This window comes from Ctenopharyngodon idella, chromosome 8 (genome assembly GCF_019924925.1).
Source record: "Ctenopharyngodon idella isolate HZGC_01 chromosome 8, HZGC01, whole genome shotgun sequence".
NCBI lineage: Eukaryota > Metazoa > Chordata > Actinopteri > Cypriniformes > Xenocyprididae > Ctenopharyngodon > Ctenopharyngodon idella.
This window is the reverse complement of record NC_067227.1, coordinates 21,813,709-21,836,702: the sequence shown is the minus strand read 5'-3', so window position 1 is coordinate 21,836,702 and position 22,994 is coordinate 21,813,709. Positions and strand designations below refer to the sequence as shown.

Genomic DNA, 22,994 nt, shown 5'->3' with positions numbered 1-22,994 from the left:
ATTTTTCAAGTTCAAGTCCACCGACGTAATCTACTGACTCCCCTGACTGCTTTGTCGGATATAATGGCGGATTCTGTGTTATGATTGGTTAGATGTCAATCAAACATCTAACTCCCTGCGAAGGGTCAATTCCATTATAAAAACTGAAACACTGTTGAACATGCAAAACAAAATTACATAATAGCTGTGCCAATAAATTTGCTTGAGTTAAAAGCTATATTAAATCAATTGAAATCAACCAGTTATTACATCAAACCAATAATGCTTCCAAGATTTACCATTTTCCTGGCTGTTTCAAAGGAATTATAGATCCGTTTTTCCTCAAACCCTGTCCTAGAGACCCTCCACCACTGCACATTTATCTAACATACCTGATTAAACTCATCAGCTCATTTACTGTAGTAGAGACTGCAAGACCCGGAATGGCTGTGTCCAATAAGGGAGACGTCCAAAATGTGCAGAGGTGCGGATCTCCAAGACAGAATAAAGAAGCACTGAAATAGATAACATGTCACTAAAAGCATTATGAAAATCTACACATTCCTTTTAGTAACAAGATGCTCAAATGGCACTAAAACAACAAACACCACAATAATTAACTCATTAATAACTAAATAAAACTATTCTACTCTTCATGCCTAAACAGGTACCTCATGTCTACCAAAATAAGGCACTATGGCATATCCACTTACCAATTTAGCCTGGAAAGCTGTAAGCTGTTGGTAATCATTGGTGAAAAAAATCCACTTTAAACTGCTATGTTGTGGAGCACGGTAGCTAGTCATTAGCTGGTTTACCAGTCGTTGCTGGCCCAAGACGATCTACCGGCTAGAAACCAGCTACCTTGTTCCAAAATTGAGATAAAATTTCCAGCCAGGGTCCAGGATAGTGTTTACTGTTTCTTTGTGTAATGGTTTAAAAAGAATGATCATTGATCAGTCAATATTCAGTGAATTTATTGTACAAATAGGAGTATTGCAAGCATTCAGTCTAGCAAGTCTCTCCATGGGTATGAGTAAAATACTATCATATAGAACCAAATCAAAATCAGAAAAACTTACATGTTGTATACACATAATGCTGATGAACAGGACTCTTTAACTGTTCCACTTTCCAGGAAAATCCTTTTTTTAGTCCATGTGCAGGTTTATTTTAGCACTTAGAAAAAAGCGAAAAGAACACTTGGTATTAAGACATAAAGAATGAGTCTACAAGGTCTCCAATGAAAATCATTCTGCTAAAGGCATTAAACACTTTTGTAATACTTTGTGATTTTTTAACAGCAGGGATCCTTGATTGTTGCCTCTTGATGACAAAGTCGTTATGGCAACAAATGAACAGACAAACCTTTGGTGGAAGTTGGATGAAAGCAATGAAATTATATTTACACACAGAAAAGAGAGAGACAAAAATGGCTAATTCAGTGAAATGAGGCACTTCTCCAACAAAGGCGAGGATAAGTGTCACCAAATTACCAGCCATTCTCCATGTTGATCTTAGTAGGAGTGGTGCTTTACCGAAACATCCACTTAATGTAGAACTACAGCAAATAGTTGTTGTACACTAGAGAAGAGGAGAGCTCCATTAGTAGTTCAGAGATTAATTCAAGATTGGGGTTGAATGTTACCTATTCTACAACTGAAGGTTTCACATTGGTGGGATACTGGATAATGCTTCAGCACCTTCATCTCTGCTCAAATGTTCTGTACAAACAAAAGTCAAGGCTTAAGGTTCTCATAAAGTACAACTGACATATATCAGCATACCAAATACATCTTTGCTGCTGGCAATGTCAAACAAATTCTTTTATGAATTTCAGAGGGCGTCTCAAGAGCTTTACTTAGTAAACATTCTCCTCCCTACAACAACAGAGCCACAATAACCTTAGAAGAAGCTGATTCAACCCTTTTCATCCAAAAATAAAGATTGCACACAGAGAAATAAATAACAGTAAAATCTTGTTGCTTTGTCTCATGTAAGTGAGGCTACTATAACAGGGGTTTTAGGTGCCCATAATGTGCCTTTTGAAAGTGTTATTTACAAAGTGAAAAGAGACAAAAACTGGCCTGCCCTTTCAAAGGACAATCAATAAAGTGCAATAAAAAAAGATACAGTACAATGAAAGGGGCTTCACTTGGTTGGATAAGGCAAAAAAAGAAAGAAAGTCACTAAGCTTTGGTTGTTAACAAAACAAAACAAGTTCCATAAAGCACATGTAAAGCACAAAGGTAAGCTGTGACTCAGCATGGTACAGAAAAACTTGCTTCTGTGTCTGTTTGTGGTCCGGAGCTGGTTTCTGGAGATGATCTTCTACTGCACAGAATCAAGAAGCGGATGGAGAGAGGGCAATGGGAGTTGTTGGAGAGGGAATGGTATTGGCCAGATTATAGGTTGAATTCGGGAAGGTACCCTGAGAGGGCTGTACATTGAGGAAAGGAGGCCTAGTGTTGGGTGTTTGGGGGGATGTCTCCGCTGTAGCTGGGGAGTCCAAGCTGACTTCATCCCCTTCCTCCGAGTCCCATACTTCACTCTGCAGGTAGTCTGCGAAGAGGGCTTTAGCTCGCTGCAGAATACGCCCAAGGTTGTGGCGACGGACCAGGCGGTCAAAGTGCATGGCCAGCTCATTGTAATCTAGGCTGTTTTTGACAATATGGTCACGGTGTTCCAGCAGGATAGATAGGCAAAGGAAAAGCATGAAGGGATTCCCTTTTCCGAACTCTTGTGGAGGGGGAAGCGAGCAGGGTTTAATTCCGCCTCCTTCTGGTTTGTTTGTGTTTGGAGATGTTAAGCCAGACCCAGTGGGTCTGCATGGTGAGGGGAGATTGCTGGAGAATGCTTTGGGCAAAGACGGGGACTTGCCGAAAGATAAAACTGGCGAAGAGAGAAGTGACCGATTGTAACCCTGCGATGGAGATGCCAGTAATGATTTCCCTGCGACCACTGATGGGGACTGAGACCCGGTTCCGTTTATTACAGCTTGTGATGACGTGAACCCCCCAGAAGGTTTATCAGGAGACATGGCTTTGTCTCCACTAGAGGAAGAGGATGTGCATTTTGACAGGGCATCAGGAGATGCTGTTCTCCAACTGGTGGCAGAATTAGATGCTTCCAGCGACTGATTGGAGCTACTTTTCCAGTTTGGTAGACAGGAAGGAAGAGATGATTCTGGGGAAGCTGCCTGACCATTGGGAGAGTCTCTCTGCCCTGGAGATGATGGCGTATGATTACCAATAAGAGGTTCCTGCTCTCCAGGGTCATCCTCACTTTCCTCTGTGGACTGGCAGGCCGAGAATGGCAACGTAGAGTGTGCAGACTGAAACTGTACTGGAGATAACGTGGGATCAGAGCAATCATTTTCATTCATCTCAAAGCTGTCCTCGTTACGGCCACTATAGTACTTGAATTCCCCAAAACTGGCCTGTTTTTCAAATGAGGGAGCCGGAGCCTTGACATCATTCTTGACCATGTCATCTACACCGTACTCTCCTTCGCCTTCCTTCCTAGGCCCCTTCTCCTCCTCTACGACCAGGGAACGTCCCCCATCTGCCTCCTCTCGAGACGGTCTTAGCATGTGACGTTTCCTCTGCCTTTCTGTCAGCTTCTCTTCCATCTCCTCCATGTCCACATTCTGATGGACATTCTGAGAGCCGTTGGGCTGATCTGCCTCAAGTGCTGGCCCCAGAAGTTCCACCTCTGTCTCTGGTGGATCAGGTGGCAAGGAGCTCCAGGTGACCTCCAGCATTCGCAGGGCATCATCAAAAGCGAATTCACGCTTCAGCTCCAAAAGCAGCCAGCGGTAACAGAAAAACAGATCATCAGCACCTTTCGAGACTAGGTAGGCATAAAACTCAGGGTCTGAATACTGCAGAAGCAACTTAAGATGCTGGAACTTAATGGACATGAGTTGTCCGTCAGGGCGGAAGTTGCCCTCGAGACGTTTCATAATGCCACAGAAGCAAATAAAGGCGTGAGCTTCGTTGTCCATGACGGCGAGGATTGGCGAGGCAATGTCGCTCATGCCTTGGCAATAAGACACCTACAAAAGCAAATGAGGACAGTTTATATTCCAAAGAAATAAAGGCACATCCTAGTGTCATCAAAGAGTAAAACTGCGTGTTTACCTGTGGGTGTGTAATAGCAAAGGTGGTTAGGAGGTCGGTCAAGGCGGTGAGATGTGGGCTGTCCTCTGAGCCCGCATAGTAAGGATGTGCTCTGTCTGTACGAAGAACATCTTTCAGAACATTTCCCCGAATGAACTCCAGATCCTCTGAGCTGACCCGTGCCGTCCATTCACTCTTCAGCTGGTCGTACTCTCTTGTCTTCCGCTTCATGTAGTCCATTCTCTCCTGCCCTGTCAGACCATCTGGGTACACATTAAGGAGGTATCGCCAAACAACCTGTCACAAAAATACAGAGATGGATGAGAAAAAGTCAGCTAAAAATGCAAAGAGGACTGCTATGGAACTTAATGGACATGAGTTTTCCTTCAGGGTGGAAGTTGCCCTCAAGACATTTATACACACACATATGCAATATTTTTTTCAAGCTCTGAATACACATTATGGAGTTTTTAAATAAATTACAAAAAAATAATAAAAATCACTTCATTAAATCAAATTGTATTCAAAGTAAAGGGTTACATCACTGTTTCTCACAATGACTTTAGCATCCCAATCTCACTCTCTCATGGGTAGATTAGTTAAATAATGGCAAAGCAGTTTGGTTACCTTGCGTAAGGATGGCTCAACCCCACCATGATATATACGAAGTCTAAGTTCTTCTGGCCGGGTCAGTTGACCTTGGCTGTTCAGGTAACTGTGGAATTCAGCATCACTTAAGGGAGGCTTGAATGGTTTCACCTCCTCCCCATAGGACCAACTCAAGGCCTGCTGCACACGCGATAAAGTGCGACCCACCTGAATGTAGAGGTAGGTACAAAATGAGAAATAGATAAAAGAAATGTTCATAGTTTTTATATAGTTAGGTGGAAAGAAACATTTCTAACACATAAAATATCTGGAATAAGATTAATTACTTATCAGTGGCCATGTGCACACTGCAGCTAAATAGTCAATTCACCTTTTAATTAAAGGCATGTTCACACCAAGGATGATAACTATAACAATATGGATAAAGATAGTTCTAAAAATCATTCTAAATATAAAAGAATAGCGGAGTCCAACCCCACAACTATAATGATAACAGCACAGAGAAACTATATCATTGGAATTACTTTTAGAGCGTTTTTTTTTTTCCAGTTGATGACTGATAAAAACATTGAGAGCAAAACAGAATCCATCCTGCTTTAAAAAGCTTGAGTATTTAAAGCGGCAGATGACAAAACTGCAGTGCCTTTAAAATAAACAACGATATCGTGCCTTGGTGTGGACACTAACATAGTTATCTTTATAGTTATCATTCTTGGTGTGAACGGACCTTAATTCTGTTCTGTACACACTGAGATCAGTAATTTACGGGAAAGATAACCAAATTGAAAAACTGAATTAACACCGGAAAAATTCAGATAGTGACAACAGGGACGGGAGTTTGGTTAAAACCTAAGTGAGTCTTTGGTCACTGTAATATTACTTTGGTCAAAATTTGTGAACACCGAATGCACAAGATGCCAGATCATTGTTATGGTTACTAATGTGTCAACCATCACTATTTCGAAAATTAGTTGTGTTCCATACACACACAAAACGATAATTTAGAGAATTAAATCAGTTTGGCAGTACAAAGCTGTTTCTTACAAGAGCAAAAGAGCTTTCGCCTTCAAGAGTCCTTGAAATATCTAATGCCTTCAAATGTTTGGGGCTAATGGCCATGAATTACAGTATAAATGCAGCAGACCGTGAACCTGACTGAACGCAGTAGACACTGGCTGGTAAAACAGCTGGCTGACAGAGCGAAGAACATCATGAGTAACCTGGGACAGCAGCGACTGTGTGAAGGGAAGTGCAGCAGATGCCAATGACCTCTTCTCTCCCTGCAACTGATCTGAGCCAATCACATCCTTAGGGCTTATTATGTCCCAATCCTCCAAAACAGGACCTTGGGAAGAAAATGAGAAAAAAAAAAAAAAAAAAAAAGGATTAGAAACTGGATTAGTCTTAATTAAAGGTCAGTGCAGAATGTTTGTAAAATAATTCCAGTGCCCAATAAAGACACAATGTAGACTCTACAAAATAACATACTGGAAATATGTCCATTTTCTCAGAAATATATACACAAAATATATTCATTTACAGAACAATCACTTGAATTTTCCCCCTTAAAAAATATTTTGATATCTTTTCATTTCAGGAAATGTACTCAAAAATACATAGAGCTTAAGAATAATAATTTGAATTGAAAGGAAATCATCCAAAAATAATTTATATATATTAATTGATTGATTATTTATTTGTAGATAATATATGGTTCATTCAGAGATCTCATAAAGGGGGGCAGAGCAGCCACAAATTTTCAGGACCTACTGAGATTGACAGACATTTAATACCCTCCAAACAGGAGAATGTGCAGTTCACTCACTGTCCTCTGTTGGTTTGATGTCCATCTTTAGCTGGAGGAAAGGCTTTGCCGCACTAACAAAGGCGGCATCTAAATCCCAGTCAGACAGCAGAGACACGTAGACCTCCACTCCTCCGCGGTCACGGGACAGGTAGCTAATCCCAAAGTTGCGTTTCCTACAGGGAACCAAAGAAAATAAGACTGCATCTATGTTTGCTGCAATTAATTCAATCAATCAATGCTATTAAACAATCATAAAAATTGGCTTATCAATTTTTTTTTTTTTTTTTAAATAGACCTGAATCAGAATTATCACAAAAATAAATATATTTTGTAATTTCACAGTCCACACTTACCCATTCAGCTCAAAGGCTCGAATCAGGATATGCTGCAACACCTCTAATGAGGTTATTTGAGGATCAACAGCAAAGGAGCGGAACTCCACCGGTAACACCCCTTCACACTTCTGCAAACAGACAGAAAAACAGGAAGCTTGGAGTAAAAGTAAAATTTCAGAAAGACAAAGAAAATGGGTTACATTCCCTATTTTACATAACACAGTTTTGTTATTTATCTTAATTTTTAGGTCCTGAAAGGCTAATCACTCTATCCTCTGAAATGCAAATCATCTGATCAGGTGACACATTATTTATTCAGGTGGATTTACCGCCTGTTGAGTTTCTGCCGATGTTACAACCAACCGTGGGAAACCGACTCTGGCTGTACAGATTAGCTTGAACTTTACAAACATGAGCTAAAACCTTGAGCGCAGCACTACAAGGTCATTGTCCCAAGCAGAACACATCTGTCAAGGTTCACACTGAACCTAATTTCATTTATTATTCAAAACTTTGAGACTTATGTTGCCATTTGATACCACTGACTCTTGAATAGTGAGGAAAAAACAGAATACAAAACTTAGATCTCATGGAAAAAATGTAACTGTATCAAAATGCTCAGAAATATTCACTCATGTCTGCAGGTGCATCTCCAGTTTCTTCCAGTTTCTCCCAAATGTGTTTATAATATTTATTAATATTTTAAGTATTACCTTTTATTTTTTATATTTTCAGTTTTCCCTTTATAGTTTGTTTTAGTATAGTTTTTTATTTATTTATTTATTTTGTTTGTTTTTTATTTTCGCTTTGACTTTAGTACTTAAAACATATTTATATCAGTAAGTTTTTTCAGCAACATTTCAAATCTTTGTTTAAGTTTTCCATCTTTTCCATCTAATGTCATTTTATTTCAGCTTTATTTCAATTTCCAGAAAACAAAAAATGTTAATAGTTTTAATTAACAATAACAACACTGACTCAAAAGGGATCAACACTGTCAAAAACAAAAGTAATGTGTCATAAATCTAAAATCTAGCATTCACTTCCATGAACAAATTAATTGAGGCTACATGGTGGTTTCAGACTGATTTGACGCTCCATATATTAAACTGTCATCACCACAGTCAGACACAGAAAATCTTGAAAGTGCTGACACAATTACCATATTTAGCCTTTCATACTCATACACATTAAATACAGTAGCATTTTTTTTCTGGTGTTGATAACTACTAACAGAACCAACTCAATATATATATATATATATATATATATATATATATAAAAAAAATTATATATATATATATTTTTATTTATTTACAAATTGTGTGAGAGGGTTGACAAGAAATTATACAATTGACAATTATACATTTGACTTGGAAAAAAAGTGGAAAATAAAAAAAATGGCAGATAATGCTTTTTTTTTAATCCCATGTCTCAAGAATTTGTGACATAGCAGTCTAGCTCTTTGATTAACTACAAGTTCACTGTGATTAAAATTAAATTCACTAACCTAAATTCTTATGTCCAAAGAGAAGGCCTGAAGAAGAAACAGGCCTGCAAAACCCCTCTGTTTTGCAAGTAACCCAACATGTTAAGTGCCATTAAATCATTTATGGTGGTTCTCTAAGGCCTGCATCTGCATACATTGCTTTTCGTATTCCTTAAAAAAGACTGTACACCTGAGAAATGACTGAAACACAAGCGAGAGAATACATGGCAGGTTGATCATGTGACACTCATTATTACTGTAACACAGTATGACAACGACTAAAATGTATTTATGTGTAGTGTATGTTGAACAATTATGTGACACGAACAACAAAGGATGACTATAAAATGTTAAATTGAAAGATAAATAAATAAATATATTTCTAAAAAAAATATTGATATATGGATTAAAACAAGTTTATTACACATCTTCTGTAAACGAATTATTATGATGCGGTCACGATGTGTAAACAACTGAGATGCCAGCGAAGTAAACACGATGGACATGAAGACTAGGGCTGATAAAAGCTCTACGACAGACGCAGACATGCAACCAGACACTGTCTAATGGCCTGGCTGGACTACGTGGAATGCTGAGTGTTGTTGTGTTTCCATCCCGCTGTGTGTGTGTGTGACTGGGGTTTCTACCTGCCGCTCGGTCCCCATAATTTCTCACCTTGACTTTGACACGAACTACCCCCCTCTCCTCCTCAGCCGACATGGTGGGTAGTCCGCTTTGGGGGGTTCCGTTCAGAGTTGCGTTATCGTCATCCAGAATAAAAACTAAAAGTAAAATAACAATAGATCCAGGTACCCGTTTCCCCTCTCTTACAGCTTCGGCAGGTTCAATGAAAATTCCATTAACAAGAGACGTAAAACAACCAGTATCCTGCTGACAAGTTTCAAAATAAAAGACCCAGTACAAGACAACAAGAAGCTTTCGTGTATTAAAAAATAAAGTGTAACTGTATTTTAACGTATGAGTGAAACGGGGAATCAGTGCTTCATCCACTCAGATCAATAATCATGACATTACGTTTGCTACTTTCATAGCGAAGGCTATCTCCCTGAGATCGGACCAAACAACAGGATATGACGCCACATTTGCATTACATCATTGGATTCATGAGGGTATGAATGATACATGTCAAAAAAAGATTTTTGTTTGGACAGATGTAGTCATTTTACCAATATTTTAAAAATTACAATATTTAATGCGATCTTTTTCAAATAATTCCTAACTTCAACGGTTATAAATAGTTTAAAGCTATGGCAATTAACATAGCAATTATATTTAAAATAAAGAAAATATAATTAAACAAACATATTTGTGTATACATTGTATCATCTTAGAAGTTTTATCATCCAAAACACAAAAGATATGCTTCACCTCGTATCTATGCCGTGACCCGGATTCGAACCGGGGTTGCTGCGGCCACAACGCAGAGTACTAACCACTATACGATCACGGCGAGCTACTCGGGAGCTGTGCTGCGACGGCAGATTTAGACAATATAATGAATCTCTGTATGTATATATATTGTTGTTTACATTTATATTTTGTACTAATCTATCACGGACAGCTACTCGGCAGCTTGTCGATTATCTCAAATTCAGATCATATACTTTTACACTACCGGTCAAAAGTTTGTAATCATTAAGATTTTTATATTTTATTCAAAGTCTATAATGCTCACCAAGGCTGCATTTATACGTTGATACATTTTTCAGGATTCCGTGATAAATATATTGTTCAAAAGAACAGCATTTATTTGAGCAATCTTTTGTAACATAACAAATGTCTTTACTGCCATTTTTGGTATTTTCTTTCTTTCTTTCTTAAAACTTACCACAAACTTTTGAATGTTAGTGTCACAGTTTCCACAAAAATATTAAGCAGCAAACTTTTTCAACTTTGATAATAACAAGAAATGCTTCTTAAGCACCAAATCATCATCAGGATAAAATTTATGAAGAGAATATGGCTACTCAAAATTCAGCTTTGCCTTCACAAAAATGTAGGCCAGGGGAATTACAGTTAAGCCACATAAAGACTTTACTAAATACAAAGTTCTCCATGCTTCCATAGGCCATAGAAAAAAAATGAGTAAGAGGATCCAGCCTTGAACTAACTTAAGATACAGAAACACTAGTACTTATAGGCCCGGTTTCACAAACAGGGCTTAGATTAAGCCAAGATAGTTCAATTAGGGCATTTAAGTAGCTTTTATAAACATGTCTTAGAAAAAAACATTACTGGTGTGCATCTTGAGATAAAACAATGGCACTGACAAATTCAGGAAGGACTCTTCTCATCTGGGACGCTGTTGAATTCTCCTGGAGACTATTCCTTTGGCATGGTCACATGCAATTCATAATAATAATAAACAACCCCTGCAAGCACAGTTTGATAAAACATATAGGCAGCCTTCAGGGCTGAGTTTTGTTATGACTTCACTGAAACAGAACATGAAAACTGCATCCACACTGAACACTGATACAAACTTCTACACATGATTCATTGTCATAGATTAACATCGTAACACTTTATTTTACAGTGCTACACATGCTATATGTAGTTACTGCAGTAATAACTAGCCGGGCTAAATGAGTACTGTTACTGCATTCCTGACATGGGTCAGACTCTCAGTCACCTCTCAGATATCAAATACAGACATACCAGAATAGATACACTGGTTTTAAGAAAACTATTATTTCCAATTCATTATATAATACAAGAAGAGTGACTGTAAATCCACCACTTCAAGAACACTTTACAGTTTGAAATAACAATAATAAGAAAAAACATTTCATAATATTTTTTTTTTTTTTCTTTTTGATAAAATAAGCACTGCCTTGGTTGGCATTATGAGAACTAAAGTGATTTGTAATTTTTGGGTTACATGTTTCATCCCTGAAAGATATAAGAATCAGTACCATCAAAACATTAATACAAAGCCTTTTATTTGATTTTATAAATTGTAGAGCAAGTACATACAAAAAGATGACATCTTTCTTGTTCCTGGAAAACTGAATTTAGCAGCATAGCTATTCACAGATTTAACTGTAAGCAAACAACGCTCCGATTGTACAGAGGCTTAGTCCAAAGCTACAAACAGCAAAGGCCTGCAAGGTCAAAAATAACAACAGCATTTGGTTTGGCCCTCCAGGAGCTTCCTTGTGTGTAAATACAGCTGTCAATTTAAAAAAAAAAACAAGATCATTTCTCTAGCAATAAAAAGCTGTGGAGGCTGTCATTATTTCTGCATGTCTAAACTTTGAGTCTAGGCTACATTATTACTGTAGTGTGGGGAAGGTAAGTAACATTACAACACCAAATCTATGAAGCTATTTGACCTAATCATACATTTAATCAGACCTACTGTAATTGTAACTTATATTGTGCATTTTTGGCCAGCGGCTCAATACTTTGGCCTACCAGAGTAAAAAGGTCTGGCTACCACAAGTAGAATATATTTCATCCTTCGTGTTATCATGATTCATGTTAATACAAACATCACTCTGTTGCAACTACAAAACTCATGACGCACAGGATTAATCTACAAAACCAAAAAAAAAAAAAAAAAAAAAAAAAAAAGAGAGAGAACTGTAAACCACATAACATTTAACTATGTTTAGTAATACGTAATGCAATGGCATCAAATGTAAAAAAGTTAGAGGTAAGAACATAAGAAGAAATTAATCAACAAGCCTTTGTCTTTCATTGTCTAAGGCTTGAGAACACTGAGATGCAATGTAACCCAACATCCAGCAGATGGCCCTGTTGCATGTGGCGTTTGCGCAAAAAGTGCCACGTCTCCAATGCTATAGAGACACACACACCCCTCATTCCACTCAGTTCATATTTGTACATTAAACCTTTGGTGGCTTTAACGAATATGGGCCATCTCCTCCAAGAAGGGCGTCTTCATGCAGCCAGTGCAGAGTTGGTCCATCCAGAGGGGGGCTTCGTGCTGCAGGGGCGTTCGGCGTGGGTAAAAAGTGTAAGAGAGGTCGTAGTTCAGCAGGCAGCTGATAGAGGCCATGTAGAGGTCTGAGAAACGGCACAGGCGGCGGGAAAAGTAGGTGGGGTTGTGGCAGGTACGAAATATGCTGCCAAAGTGAGGGTTGAAGAGGTTCTTGGTGACTGCCCTGTATAAGAAAAAATTGGTAGACAAGTTAGGCTATAGTTAATAAGTTAATGAATTTATTATTGTCTGCTAAATGCATAAATGTCTTTTTGTCTTGCTTCACTTACCGTAGCTCCTCTCTCTCTTTCAGCCACTCTTGCAGAACTTTCTTTGACTCAGGATCCCGATACATCTAGAAAATGAACAGGGAAAACTTTTGGAATTGAGACTAAGGAGATACAAAAGAGAGCACAGACTTTCATTATATAGTTATGTAAATAAATAAATAAATAAATAAAGTAGTAATATACACTGCCGTTCAAAAGTTTGTTGATCAGTAAGATTGTAAGAAATTCATATTTTAATTCAGCATGGATGTATAAAATTAAAAATGACAGAGAAGACATTTGTAATGTTACAAAAAAGTTCTACTTCAAATAAATGCTGTTCTTTTTAACTTTCTATTAATCAAAGAATTTTGAAAAATATCACAGTTATATATTAATATAAAATTTTAAGCAGTACTGTTTTCAACATTAATGATAAATGTTTCTTGAGCACCAAATCAGAATTATTTTCATCTTTGTCATCACAAGAATAAATCACATTTAAAACATATTCAAATAGAAAACTTATTTTAAACTAATATTTCGCAAAATATTTTTTCCTGTATTTTTTGTATCAAATAAATGCAGCCTTGGTGAGCATAAAAGACTTCTTTTAGTAACACTTAAAAAATCTTACCAACCCAAACTTTTGAACGTTAGTGTAAATAAATGACAAACAAACACACACACACACATATATATATTATATATATATATATATATATATATATATATATATATATATATATATATTTATTATGTAACATATCATGTTTATATATGCATCACATTTAATCAAAAACAGAAAAGTCTGATTACGCTAGCATGCTGTGTTATAATTTTAAAGTCATTTGTTCCCAGGACGTAATAAAATAATATCTAGGCTCAAACTTCTTTAATATTGGTTTAATATATATATGGTTTTATATATATAGTTAACTTTACAGATAAACATTCCAAAGATGCTGATTTTTTTTTTTTTTTACATTATTATGAAGTTCCAAAAACAGAATACTAACAATCTCAAACTGACTTTTATTACACTAAACAAAGGTGGAAGATTCTTTAGTAACAATCTTTACTGCCTTTTTCACATGTGAGACTCTTCTCATGTATTACATTAGATATTGCATCAAAAACTCTTATGACCTCTACACAAGAAAAGCTCTTCATTAATGTGTGAGGACATATAGACTTGGATGTTAAAGTAACAGTATCGGTTTAAATTTTACATTCCTTTTCATCCACAACCGAAACATTTTATGGCATTTTCAGTGGCTCTAAATTGAGTAGCATAATTTAAAACAATTATCACCCAAACCTTGACAGAATATGAGGTCAAACTCATTGTAGATTATGTAAACAGAGAAACCGATTACACCAAGCTTTTCGTACATAGAGGATCTAACTTTGGCTACGAACACTCAGAACAATCAATCCAGATCAATATAAAGCGAATGGACCTCTGCCAAACCTTTCAGGTCAGTCCTATGCAACCAATATGAGGAATGCGAGCACATGTAATGCAGATGTGTTTTTTTTTTTTTTTTTGCTCTCATTGAAATCTTTCTGGAGAAACTTGTTTGCATACAGAATAATTTTTTTTAAAGTTCAATTTGTATGACTGGATAAGTTTGAATACATTTAATCACAATTAATATTATAATAACCTGCATGCGCTCCAGCAATCCGGTGAGTGCCTGCAGCCACGTGAGACTTTGAGCGTACTGCTCTGTGTTCACCACCTTCGTCTCCATCTCAAGTTCGGGCACGATCGCGCCCGTCCTCCACCCATGACGTAGCATCAGGTCCTAAAATGCCAGGACAGGATGTTTATTTTTCAGGATATCCACTTCAAAAACCTTTTTATAATGTGCATTACTGTTTAATCCTGGAAACGAATTATAAAAACTGCAGAGTGAGATTTACTGCCTCTTTTGTTGGTAACACCAAGCAATCTGAAGCAGTAAAAACAAAAGGAAGACATTTGCGCAACAAATGCGCACGTTTTCAAACAGAAGCATGATGCTGACTCACCGCCAAGTCACTATAGAGATGATCGCCAAAATAAAAAACCTTGGATCCCCGCCATCCTGTTAGCTTCAGAAAGTCTACAAGATTTCCCTGTAACAAAGCAAAACAAAGGCAGTTTTGTTAGCCAGCTGCTAACATTGTGATTGATGTAAAGGATTTAACTCGGCAAGAAACTACGACATACTGCAGGTTCTTTTCCCAATACGCATTCGAGTTTCTGGAAGCTACGTGTCAACAGACATTTCATTGGTTTTGTATGGCAGGAACAGTTTGCTCTAAGGTTCCTGCCAGGAAACTTTCCCATAAGTCTTTCCCAATTTAGGATGGTTGTCATTTGCTGCTTTAACTTTCTCTTGCCTGAGGGTGGATATATAAAGTCAGGCCAAGCCTCTGTTCTGATCAGCCAAGTCTGTTTGTACATGCCTGACACAACTAAACTCTGTCAAATTGATTTTCCAATGAGACTGAAGTTGACCTTGTCACCTTCTTTTCCATTTTGGATAAATCATTCTACAATTAAGAGAAACTCAATGCTGAGCTGGAAGGATTTGGGTTGTTCTCACAGGGACAGGAAAAACAAAATGTTTAGAGTAAAGTTAACCATGTACAATTTAAAATAACATGTTCTTGCAAGTTGAGGACTTATAAGTAGGCCGAATGTCCCAGTAATTTTGAACAATTTTCCCAGTTGTATTTGTAATCCCTGATTTAATTCAGACTCATTGATGAGTCAGCATAAATGTAGCAATTGAAAGCTTCTCAGAAAAGAGATCTGCCTGTATTGCTCATAATCGTCTTGCCAGAATAAACAGACATGATGCAGGACAAAACAAATCTGTATTACCTGCTTATAGATCTGTCCCTTATCCAAACTTTTGATCCTATCCCATTGCAAGTCTCCATTGCTGTCCAAACGTCTGAATGGTCTGGACAATTAAGAGAGAGAGAGAGATTTTAAAGTCACAGTGGCGGGTTGTTTAGGACAAAAAAAACAACATGCTGTGGAAAAAATAATTGGGATTCAATATTCTACCATTTCAAAAGTTTGAAGACAGTATTTTTTTTTTTAAAAGAAATTAACACTTTTATTCAGAAAGATGCATTAAATTGATCAAAACTGACTGTAAAGGCTTTTATAATGTTACAAAAGATTTCTATATTTCAAAATATTTCTAAATTCTTTTGAACTTTCTATTCATCAAATAATCCTGAAAAAAAGTATCATATTATGAATCACCTCTTCCAAAGCACATTGGGTAACATTTTAGAGCAGAAGACTGTAAATGAGATATTTTCCATTCACAATAAAGCAGACTTACTTTACGCAGTCATTAAAAAAATGAGGCTTGTCAGCTTGAACGATGACAACGTCAAAAAATTCCCTCCAGTCCTTTCCAACCATGTACCTCATGCCTTTATCACTGGAAAAATTGTGATGGAAAAACACAATTACTTCACAGTGCAAAAAATGATAAATATAAATAAGCTGATGTTCAAATTTATGACTGTGTGAAATAATGATTTGGGACAAAAAAGAATTAGGGGTCAAAAATAAATGGTAATTTTTTACAAATTGTAAGGAGCTTCACATTGAGGTCTTTTAAAAAAAGCTTCTGCTGAATATAATGCATCCAAAATGAAACTTACACAAAGCTGAAGGGGCTGTTGGTAATAAGGAAAAGTTTCTTTCCTTGACTGGCCAGCCGGTGCAACACAGCGTATGTCTCGTCTCCTCTGAGAATGTATTTCTCTGGGGACCAAATAAGGAAGGAAAAGGGGTCACAACAGGCAGAAATTTAGAAAGAAAAACAGGTCTTTTAAAAGCCAGTCTATTCTATACTGACTAAAACCAAATCGGTTATTTCTGCAGACTATGATAGATGTCACATAGAATCTTATCAGATCTATTTTTCCTGTTTGCCTAAAAAGTGTTTATACTGCAAAGGAAAATCTGTGATAAGGATTTGCAGGGTCCCTGCTTGTCCGCAGGGATACAACATGGATTAAAACTAAAGATTAGATTGGGCTAGCCCAACAGAACTGCTCGCTTCAAAATCTCATTCTCCAGAGAGGTCCGATTATGCAACAGTCTGCTCTGAAAACAAAAGACTGCTCTCCAACTATATATTACACACACACACCACACACACACCACACACATACCACACACATACCACACACACACCACACACACACCACACACACACCACACACACACACCACATTACACACACCACATTACACACTGGGTCTGAGAGGGTCAACTTCAAGTCTGGTATTCATTAGCTCCAGTTTTCAATAACATGATCTCTTCTTTGCTAAATAAACCTGAAGTCTTAGTTTAACTGAAATTTTAAAGGGATAGCTAGTTCTCCCAAAAATGAAAATTCTGTCATTAATTCCTCACCCTCATGTCGTTCCAAACCTGTAAGACTTTCATTCATCTTTGGAACACAAATGAAGATCTTTTTGATGAAATCTGAGATCTTTCTGATCTATTTGACGCTCCAAAAAGTTCATAAAGCCTAAATTCAATCTGTTCATCATATAAAGTAATCGTGTCTCTTCAGAAAATTTGGACTAAACCTCTCAATTCATATGGATTAATTTTACAATCTCTTCATAAACTTTTTGGAGTGTCAAAGTTTCAGTAGCATAACTGTCTATGGAGGGACAGAAAACTCTCAGATTTCATCAAAAATATCTTCATTTGTGTTCCGAAAATAAACGAAAGTCTTTGGGTTTGGAACGATATGAGGGTGAATAATTAATGACAGAATTTTCATTTTTGGGTACAAAGTATCCCTTTAAGACATTTTTGTGCCACATGTTATATGCAAATATTTGGTTAATGTACATAGTAAATATTTGTTAAAACTCACCAAGATCTTGCATGATCCATTTGTACATGTAACCCTTTATATGCACCATTCCAATTGCATCCTGCAAAGACAGATTTTGTGTGTTTAACAAACATTTTCGTGAACAAGTGCTTGACGCAAAACACTTTCTATTCTCTTTTCTCCCCTTTTTTGAAAAAAATTATTTTAAAACTGTTCTTTCACAAGCTTTACTTTGATCCGCTGCCAGGTTTCCATTTCCCTCTTTACATCTTACATACCCTCACGCCTCTGCGAGTACAGTACAATCTGTTCTACCAGCGTGGACAGAAGTCAATTCAAAAGCTGCGCATGAAAGATAAACAAGTGAGGCTTGCTGACGCTCTACTTCCTGACAAGCAATGCATTGATGAGGCAAAACCACTAATTGCAAAAGAATTTATTTGATTCATGTTCATACTGTTCATGTTCATTTTTTATTTTCTGCTAGTCAGCGAGAGCTCAAGTAAGAAGAGGTTGAGAGTGGGGCTGAAAAGAAGAAGTGAAAGACGAGACTACATTCTGCAAGTAAATTGACCCAAAACAGCAGGAAAAACAAAGCCGCTCTGTAACCCAATTCAGGACCACCGTGATCAAGGCTAAATGAAAACAAATCAGTCAGTGGCACTTAACCACCGGCAGAATAAATAATCCGCTCAGCTTGAAGACAGAGTTTACAAAACGACAGACAAGAAACAGCTTTCACAGATTTAAATGACAAAAGCAGTTTGTAAACTATTCCCACAGTCTGTAAAAACAGACTAGCTTTATTGTGCAAATTCACTAACACGCTTTCGGTTGTCAGGAAGACAAAGTTGTTGGATCAGGATTCAAGGAGGGCATATTGACTTCACACTTACTGACACATCTTTGTAGAGATGCACAGGGTCGTACTCTATGTCGTTTGAAATGAAGTAATCGTTCGCAGCTGCCAAAAGAGTCATCTCAGGGATGGAGAAAACATCCATGAACTGTTTCATTTTGGGACCCTGGAACAAATAACAATAAAATGCATGAGTCATGAGATGTATTTTAAAACAGTGATGAATAAGCAAAAGTTCCTTTTCATCTTTATACTTAAATTATATACCTGCTCTAAAAGGAGCTGGAAATAGTGATATTCTACGGTGAGGAAATTGCAGGTCATATATTTTAATGACCATTTTAGTGCAAAACCTCACAGAAAAAAAGGGTTAACCAGTATTTAACAAAAATTTCCAGAGCCATGAATCTCCATGACCATATCAGCTGTTCATGATATGATTTTTTTTTTTTTTTTTTTTTTTTTAGAAAAATGCAGTGGTTCTCAACTGATTTTAAATTGGACATCAAATGGCAAAGAGCTAAAACCTTACTGTAAAAAAAAAAAAAAAAGGTAAACAATAATGTCCTTAAAATCAAACATTCAAAAGTATATTAATATTACCATGACCTGCATGGCTTTAACAAACATCTCAGCTTGTACAATTCAGAATATTTTTAAAATAATAAATCTGTATTTTTTTCAACAAAGTTTTGCGACCTTAACAGAACCACTGCTTTGAGTTATTCATACAAATTTGTGAACCACTTTAAACAAGTTAGTCTAGTAATGTCTGAACAAGTTTTACTGCAATATTTAGTCAATGAAGCATTTTACAATGGAGAATAACTAGAAAAATGCAAATTCATCATTAATCATATATGACTTTTCCCAGTCTGAAAAACACCATTTCATAAATCCTTGATGTATCTGTGTTTCCCATGACCGTGGAAACCCTGCAGAGAACGTGCCTGATAACTATCTGATAAAGAAAAGGGCTGTAATGTTTTTGTTGTAGGTCTATAGAGTACTGCCACTTACTCATGGTGGCTGGACACACAAAATCAGATCTGGTATCCTGACAGGGTGGCACCACTTTACCCTCACTGACCTCTTAGTAATGAGGCACAAAAATGTAAGCATGAAATATTGCTATGTAAACATCTGCCATCTCGAGTGTAAAACTGACTGATGAAATGAGAATGCATAATGAAGTTAGTGGAACTATCACCTTGCCATAGAATCCACTGACTTGGTGGAGCGGAACATGATTTGAACCTCCATAAAGTTTCATAACCTCCTCATCAGGGACAGGCTTTAGACCCCTGTGTATAGAATAAATACAAATAATGAATTACATAACACACTTCTCCACACAAACTCACAAACTATATTGATCAAATGAGGGTCAGTTTACCTATAAACAGTGCCTAACTGGATGTAATGGAAGGCATCAATTTTCATGAGAAGTCCCTGTGGCATTGAAATAATAATAAAAGTTTAATTCATATAATAGTAAAGCTGCAATGAAACAACGCTGCAAAAACTCAAATCATGAATGTTTAACTCACCTTTTGGATGTCGTAGTGAAGGCCCCGAGTTGCAAAGTTGGGAATGTAGTCGTACTTACTGATTCCCTCAGGGTACTAGTGAAAGAAAGAGAAATAACAAAACAGGGTTCTCAAACATACCAACCTTTAACCTCCCACCCCTTGACTCCACATGATCCCTCAGACAGATCACAGTCATTAGAACAATTAAACAAAACAGAACCACACAGGAATCTGAGGAGCGGAGCCAAAATCCCAGGATACATGTTGAGGGCTGTTCACAAAGAACACATTTTTGCATTCAACTGCACTGCTTTTCCATTGTTTTCTATGCAAATGTGCACTAGATGGACGTGTTTTGACCGTCTTGCGCATGATTCAACATTCTAAAAATGTGGCGCTCATGTTAAAAGAAGTTACACTTTTTAAAAAATGTGTTTCTTGGCCATGTTTATTCCATGACCCTGCATCTCACATTTTTAAACGCAAAGCGTGTTCCATATTCCAAACAAAACACGTTTTTGCATTTAGCTGCTTTTCCATTGTTTTCTACGTAAATGTACCAAAGACTATAGATAATTAGATATAGAAAGACGGTTCACTCCTATTAGTTATGAATGGGAGAAACTGCAACGCACAATATAGCGGAATAGGTCCCGCCTTCTAAGTAAAGTAGCCAATCACTGATTGATAAAGTCATTGCATCACTGCAGCTGACATTAGAAGCTCCAGTTCCTATAGAAACCTGATACTCGCGCTTAGGACTGCACATCCACATTGGCTTGTCTAGCCTGAAAAGTAAGCTTTTTAAACGCCATTTGAGCATAAGAAATAACATTTATGGGACAGTTGATGTCAGATTTTGTTGCTGATTTGAAATGTTATTTAATTGTGAGTTCGCCAAGCAGTTTTTGAGATTTCAGGATTCCCCCATTCAAATAGATGGTACTTATTGGTCTTCAATGCCCGAAATAGCTGCCCGGAGGCGTTGCAACTATGGCCACCGAGTGAACAGACTTTCCTTGAAAGGGACTTTGAAACGTACTAGACAGACTTTTGTGTTCACTGAAATTAAACGTTCAAATAAAAAATAAAATTAAAAAAAGTCTCTAGACCTTGAGTTTTTTCATTTCACTACCCTGCGTCTGGCGTTTTTGCGCTAGACAGACGCGTTTGACAGTTTTGCGGCAATCAAGTTAGAAGTTTAACGTTTTTTTTCTTTTTTCTTTTTAATTCATTGCCATGCATCTCTCGTTTTTAAAAGCAAAAGCGCGTTCTGTGTGAATGGACCCTAAGTGTTTGTTTTTTGTTTATCCGTTGTACCTCATAATAACTCTTGCCATTTATACTTATTTTGCTCAATAATATGAAACATGCAAAACAACAGGTTTATATGTCCATGAAGTTGGGTGTCTTTCTCGGACCTTGTAGTGCTGAACGAGAAACTCTCGCGCCTTGTTGTAGATCATCTCGTCCAGCGCGCTGGAATAGAGAGCTAGCGTGTAATCATAGTCAAAGCCGTAGATGTCCACCTCTTCCAGATTCACCTCATTGTTGGCATAGATAGTGGAAGGATTCAGAAGATTGCACACTCCAGGAGGAATCAAATCTGTAAAGAAGCAAAGAGAGACTTTAAGTTTATTATCATACATTTAAATAAGTAATATGTTTTAAATATTGCCTAGTCTGTCCATAAACAAGGCGCATAAGGGGGAAAAATCCAGTTAGTAGGCCTCTTACACCTGAAATAGTTGTGAATAGAAAACGTCGATCATGCAGTGGACATGCGAAAGGCAGTTGTTTACAAAATGTCCAGAGGCCAGCGCCTCTTTGGAACGGGAGAAAGTAGACAAATACGTTTTGGCATGAGTACAGAGATTGCAGAACATCACATATGAGAACTCAAATTAAACCAACATACCGTGCACGAGCCGTTTCATCTCATTATATCTCGCCCACAAGTACGTTTTATTGTTAATCTGCGGGGCCGTAGATGAGAAAGCCCTGCCAGACTTGGTTAGGGATTCTTCGCCTCTATTTTTGCCCACGATTTGGTGTCTGTGCGATGTGACTGCAGCTCCAACGGGGTTATGATTAGCTGCCAAATGTTTCGTCGGTCCACAGTTCTGTCCATCTTTGCAGCATTTTTGCCCGTTTATTGTTGAACCAGGCGAGGCGAAGCTTCCACAAGCAAAAGCAGGAATATTCAATCCTGTGCAGAGCGCAACTCTGCAACTAGAACTTTTTTGCCACATTGTATGGCTTAAATTGCCTATTTTTTTGCAAGCCATGTCTAAACTATACTAACGAAGTTGTTTACTTCTTGCATTCGTACTTGCCCCGCGTGTTAACTTAAGATCGCTTCTGTAGGAACTGATACAGGTTTGATGAGCTGGTCGGTCGCAAGCTGTCGCAAGCTGTTTTATTAACCAATCAAATGCCAGACTCGTAATGATTGACAGTTCGTTGAACCAATAAGACGTGGGTCCTGCGATGTCCTTAATTTAGGGTTTGGTTCAGGAGGAAAACGTGTTTACATGCCAGTCCAACCAATACGTTTTCTTCATGAAAATTTTGCAACATTTCATGCCTTATGATTGGTCAAACGACCTGGCAACTGCCTACATGTGCTACGTGACTGAATATGCTTAACAGTTTTTGTTTCTAGAGACGCAGTTATGTACGTACATGATGTGACAAAAGAAGACACTGGTTCTCCCTCAAAAACATAAGATATTTTTGAAGCATTTGTGGTTTTGTTCTACGCGTGGCGTGTTTCGTCCTTGCAACAATGCGCTGCAGCTTAAACACTGGAACAAACGGCGACACATTATGGCCAGGGTTTAGTACAGTAACAAAAAGACTGATGCAATTACCACCTTTAATCATATGTTCGACTTATCCGACTCTCTTATCCTAGCAGATAGGCAAAATTGATTTTTGTTTACGAGCCCATCCGGAATGCACACTTTTGTCTTCAATTAGTCGATTTTAGGTGTTGTAGTAGAAGGAGCAAAGGCACGTTTTACACTCATTCGTTTGATAATGAATCAAGTTGTCAAAGCGTATTTACTGGACTAATCAGCAAAGAAACTTAAAATAAAGAATGTAAAATGTTGCCATTCCTGTCGGAAAAAAACTGTTGCATGTATT

At 37.4% G+C, this 22,994-nt stretch overlaps 2 protein-coding genes and 1 non-coding gene across 5 annotated transcripts; all 3 read right to left on the bottom strand.

Moving 5' to 3' along the window:
- Positions 1-939: 939 nt before the first annotated feature.
- tbc1d25 (TBC1 domain family, member 25) lies at positions 940-9,395 on the bottom strand. 3 transcript variants are annotated; one of them, XM_051904317.1, is made up of 8 exons: positions 9,016-9,393; positions 8,362-8,541; positions 6,870-6,979; positions 6,535-6,689; positions 5,861-6,054; positions 4,728-4,916; positions 4,122-4,397; positions 940-4,036 (listed from the first exon to the last, which is right to left on the bottom strand). In XM_051904317.1, exons 4-8 carry the CDS (start codon positions 6,557-6,559, stop codon positions 2,324-2,326), a joined length of 2,397 nt encoding a protein of 798 aa, XP_051760277.1. In that variant the 5' UTR covers positions 6,560-6,689; positions 6,870-6,979; positions 8,362-8,541; positions 9,016-9,393; the 3' UTR covers positions 940-2,323. The 3 variants fall into 3 exon arrangements, with proteins under 3 accessions (XP_051760277.1, XP_051760275.1, XP_051760276.1); XM_051904315.1 differs by lacking the exon at positions 8,362-8,541 and having other exon boundaries at positions 9,016-9,395; XM_051904316.1 differs by lacking the exon at positions 8,362-8,541 and having other exon boundaries at positions 5,930-6,054.
- A 344-nt stretch (positions 9,396-9,739) lies between these two features.
- On the bottom strand, positions 9,740-9,811 carry trnah-gug (transfer RNA histidin (anticodon GUG)). The gene has a single exon. It is a non-coding gene; the product is annotated as a tRNA-His (tRNA).
- Positions 9,812-11,286: 1,475 nt separating this feature from the next.
- nt5dc2 (5'-nucleotidase domain containing 2) lies at positions 11,287-22,245 on the bottom strand. The gene is made up of 14 exons (XM_051904320.1): positions 21,763-22,245; positions 21,266-21,450; positions 19,863-19,937; positions 19,709-19,764; positions 19,523-19,616; positions 18,350-18,478; positions 17,493-17,553; positions 16,258-16,360; positions 15,930-16,031; positions 15,455-15,536; positions 14,614-14,700; positions 14,247-14,387; positions 12,598-12,662; positions 11,287-12,491 (listed from the first exon to the last, which is right to left on the bottom strand). The coding sequence occupies exons 1-14, from the start codon at positions 22,130-22,132 to the stop codon at positions 12,230-12,232; spliced, it is 1,812 nt and encodes a 603-aa protein (XP_051760280.1). The 5' UTR covers positions 22,133-22,245; the 3' UTR covers positions 11,287-12,229.
- Between the last annotated feature and the right edge of the window lie 749 nt (positions 22,246-22,994).

What these genes read in the sequence shown, in the direction of transcription:
- tbc1d25 (XM_051904315.1), bottom strand. Translation starts at nt 9,060, where the DNA reads ATGTCGGCTGAGGAGGAGAGGGGGGTAGTTCGTGTCAAAGTCAAG. An exon ending in CGAGCCTTTGAGCTGAATGG is followed by an intron (nt 6,690 to 6,869) that starts GTAAGTGTGGAC and finishes GGTTCCCTGTAG; the next exon opens with GAAACGCAACTTTGGGATTA. An exon ending in TTGAGCCATCCTTACGCAAG is followed by an intron (nt 4,398 to 4,727) that starts GTAACCAAACTG and finishes TTTTTGTGACAG; the next exon opens with GTTGTTTGGCGATACCTCCT.
- nt5dc2 (XM_051904320.1), bottom strand. Translation starts at nt 22,132, where the DNA reads ATGGCTTGCAAAAAAATAGGCAATTTAAGCCATACAATGTGGCAAAAA. An exon ending in GATGAAACGGCTCGTGCACG is followed by an intron (nt 21,451 to 21,762) that starts GTATGTTGGTTT and finishes GCTTCTTTACAG; the next exon opens with ATTTGATTCCTCCTGGAGTG. An exon ending in ATCTCTACAAAGATGTGTCA is followed by an intron (nt 17,554 to 18,349) that starts GTAAGTGTGAAG and finishes CTGTCTTTGCAG; the next exon opens with GATGCAATTGGAATGGTGCA.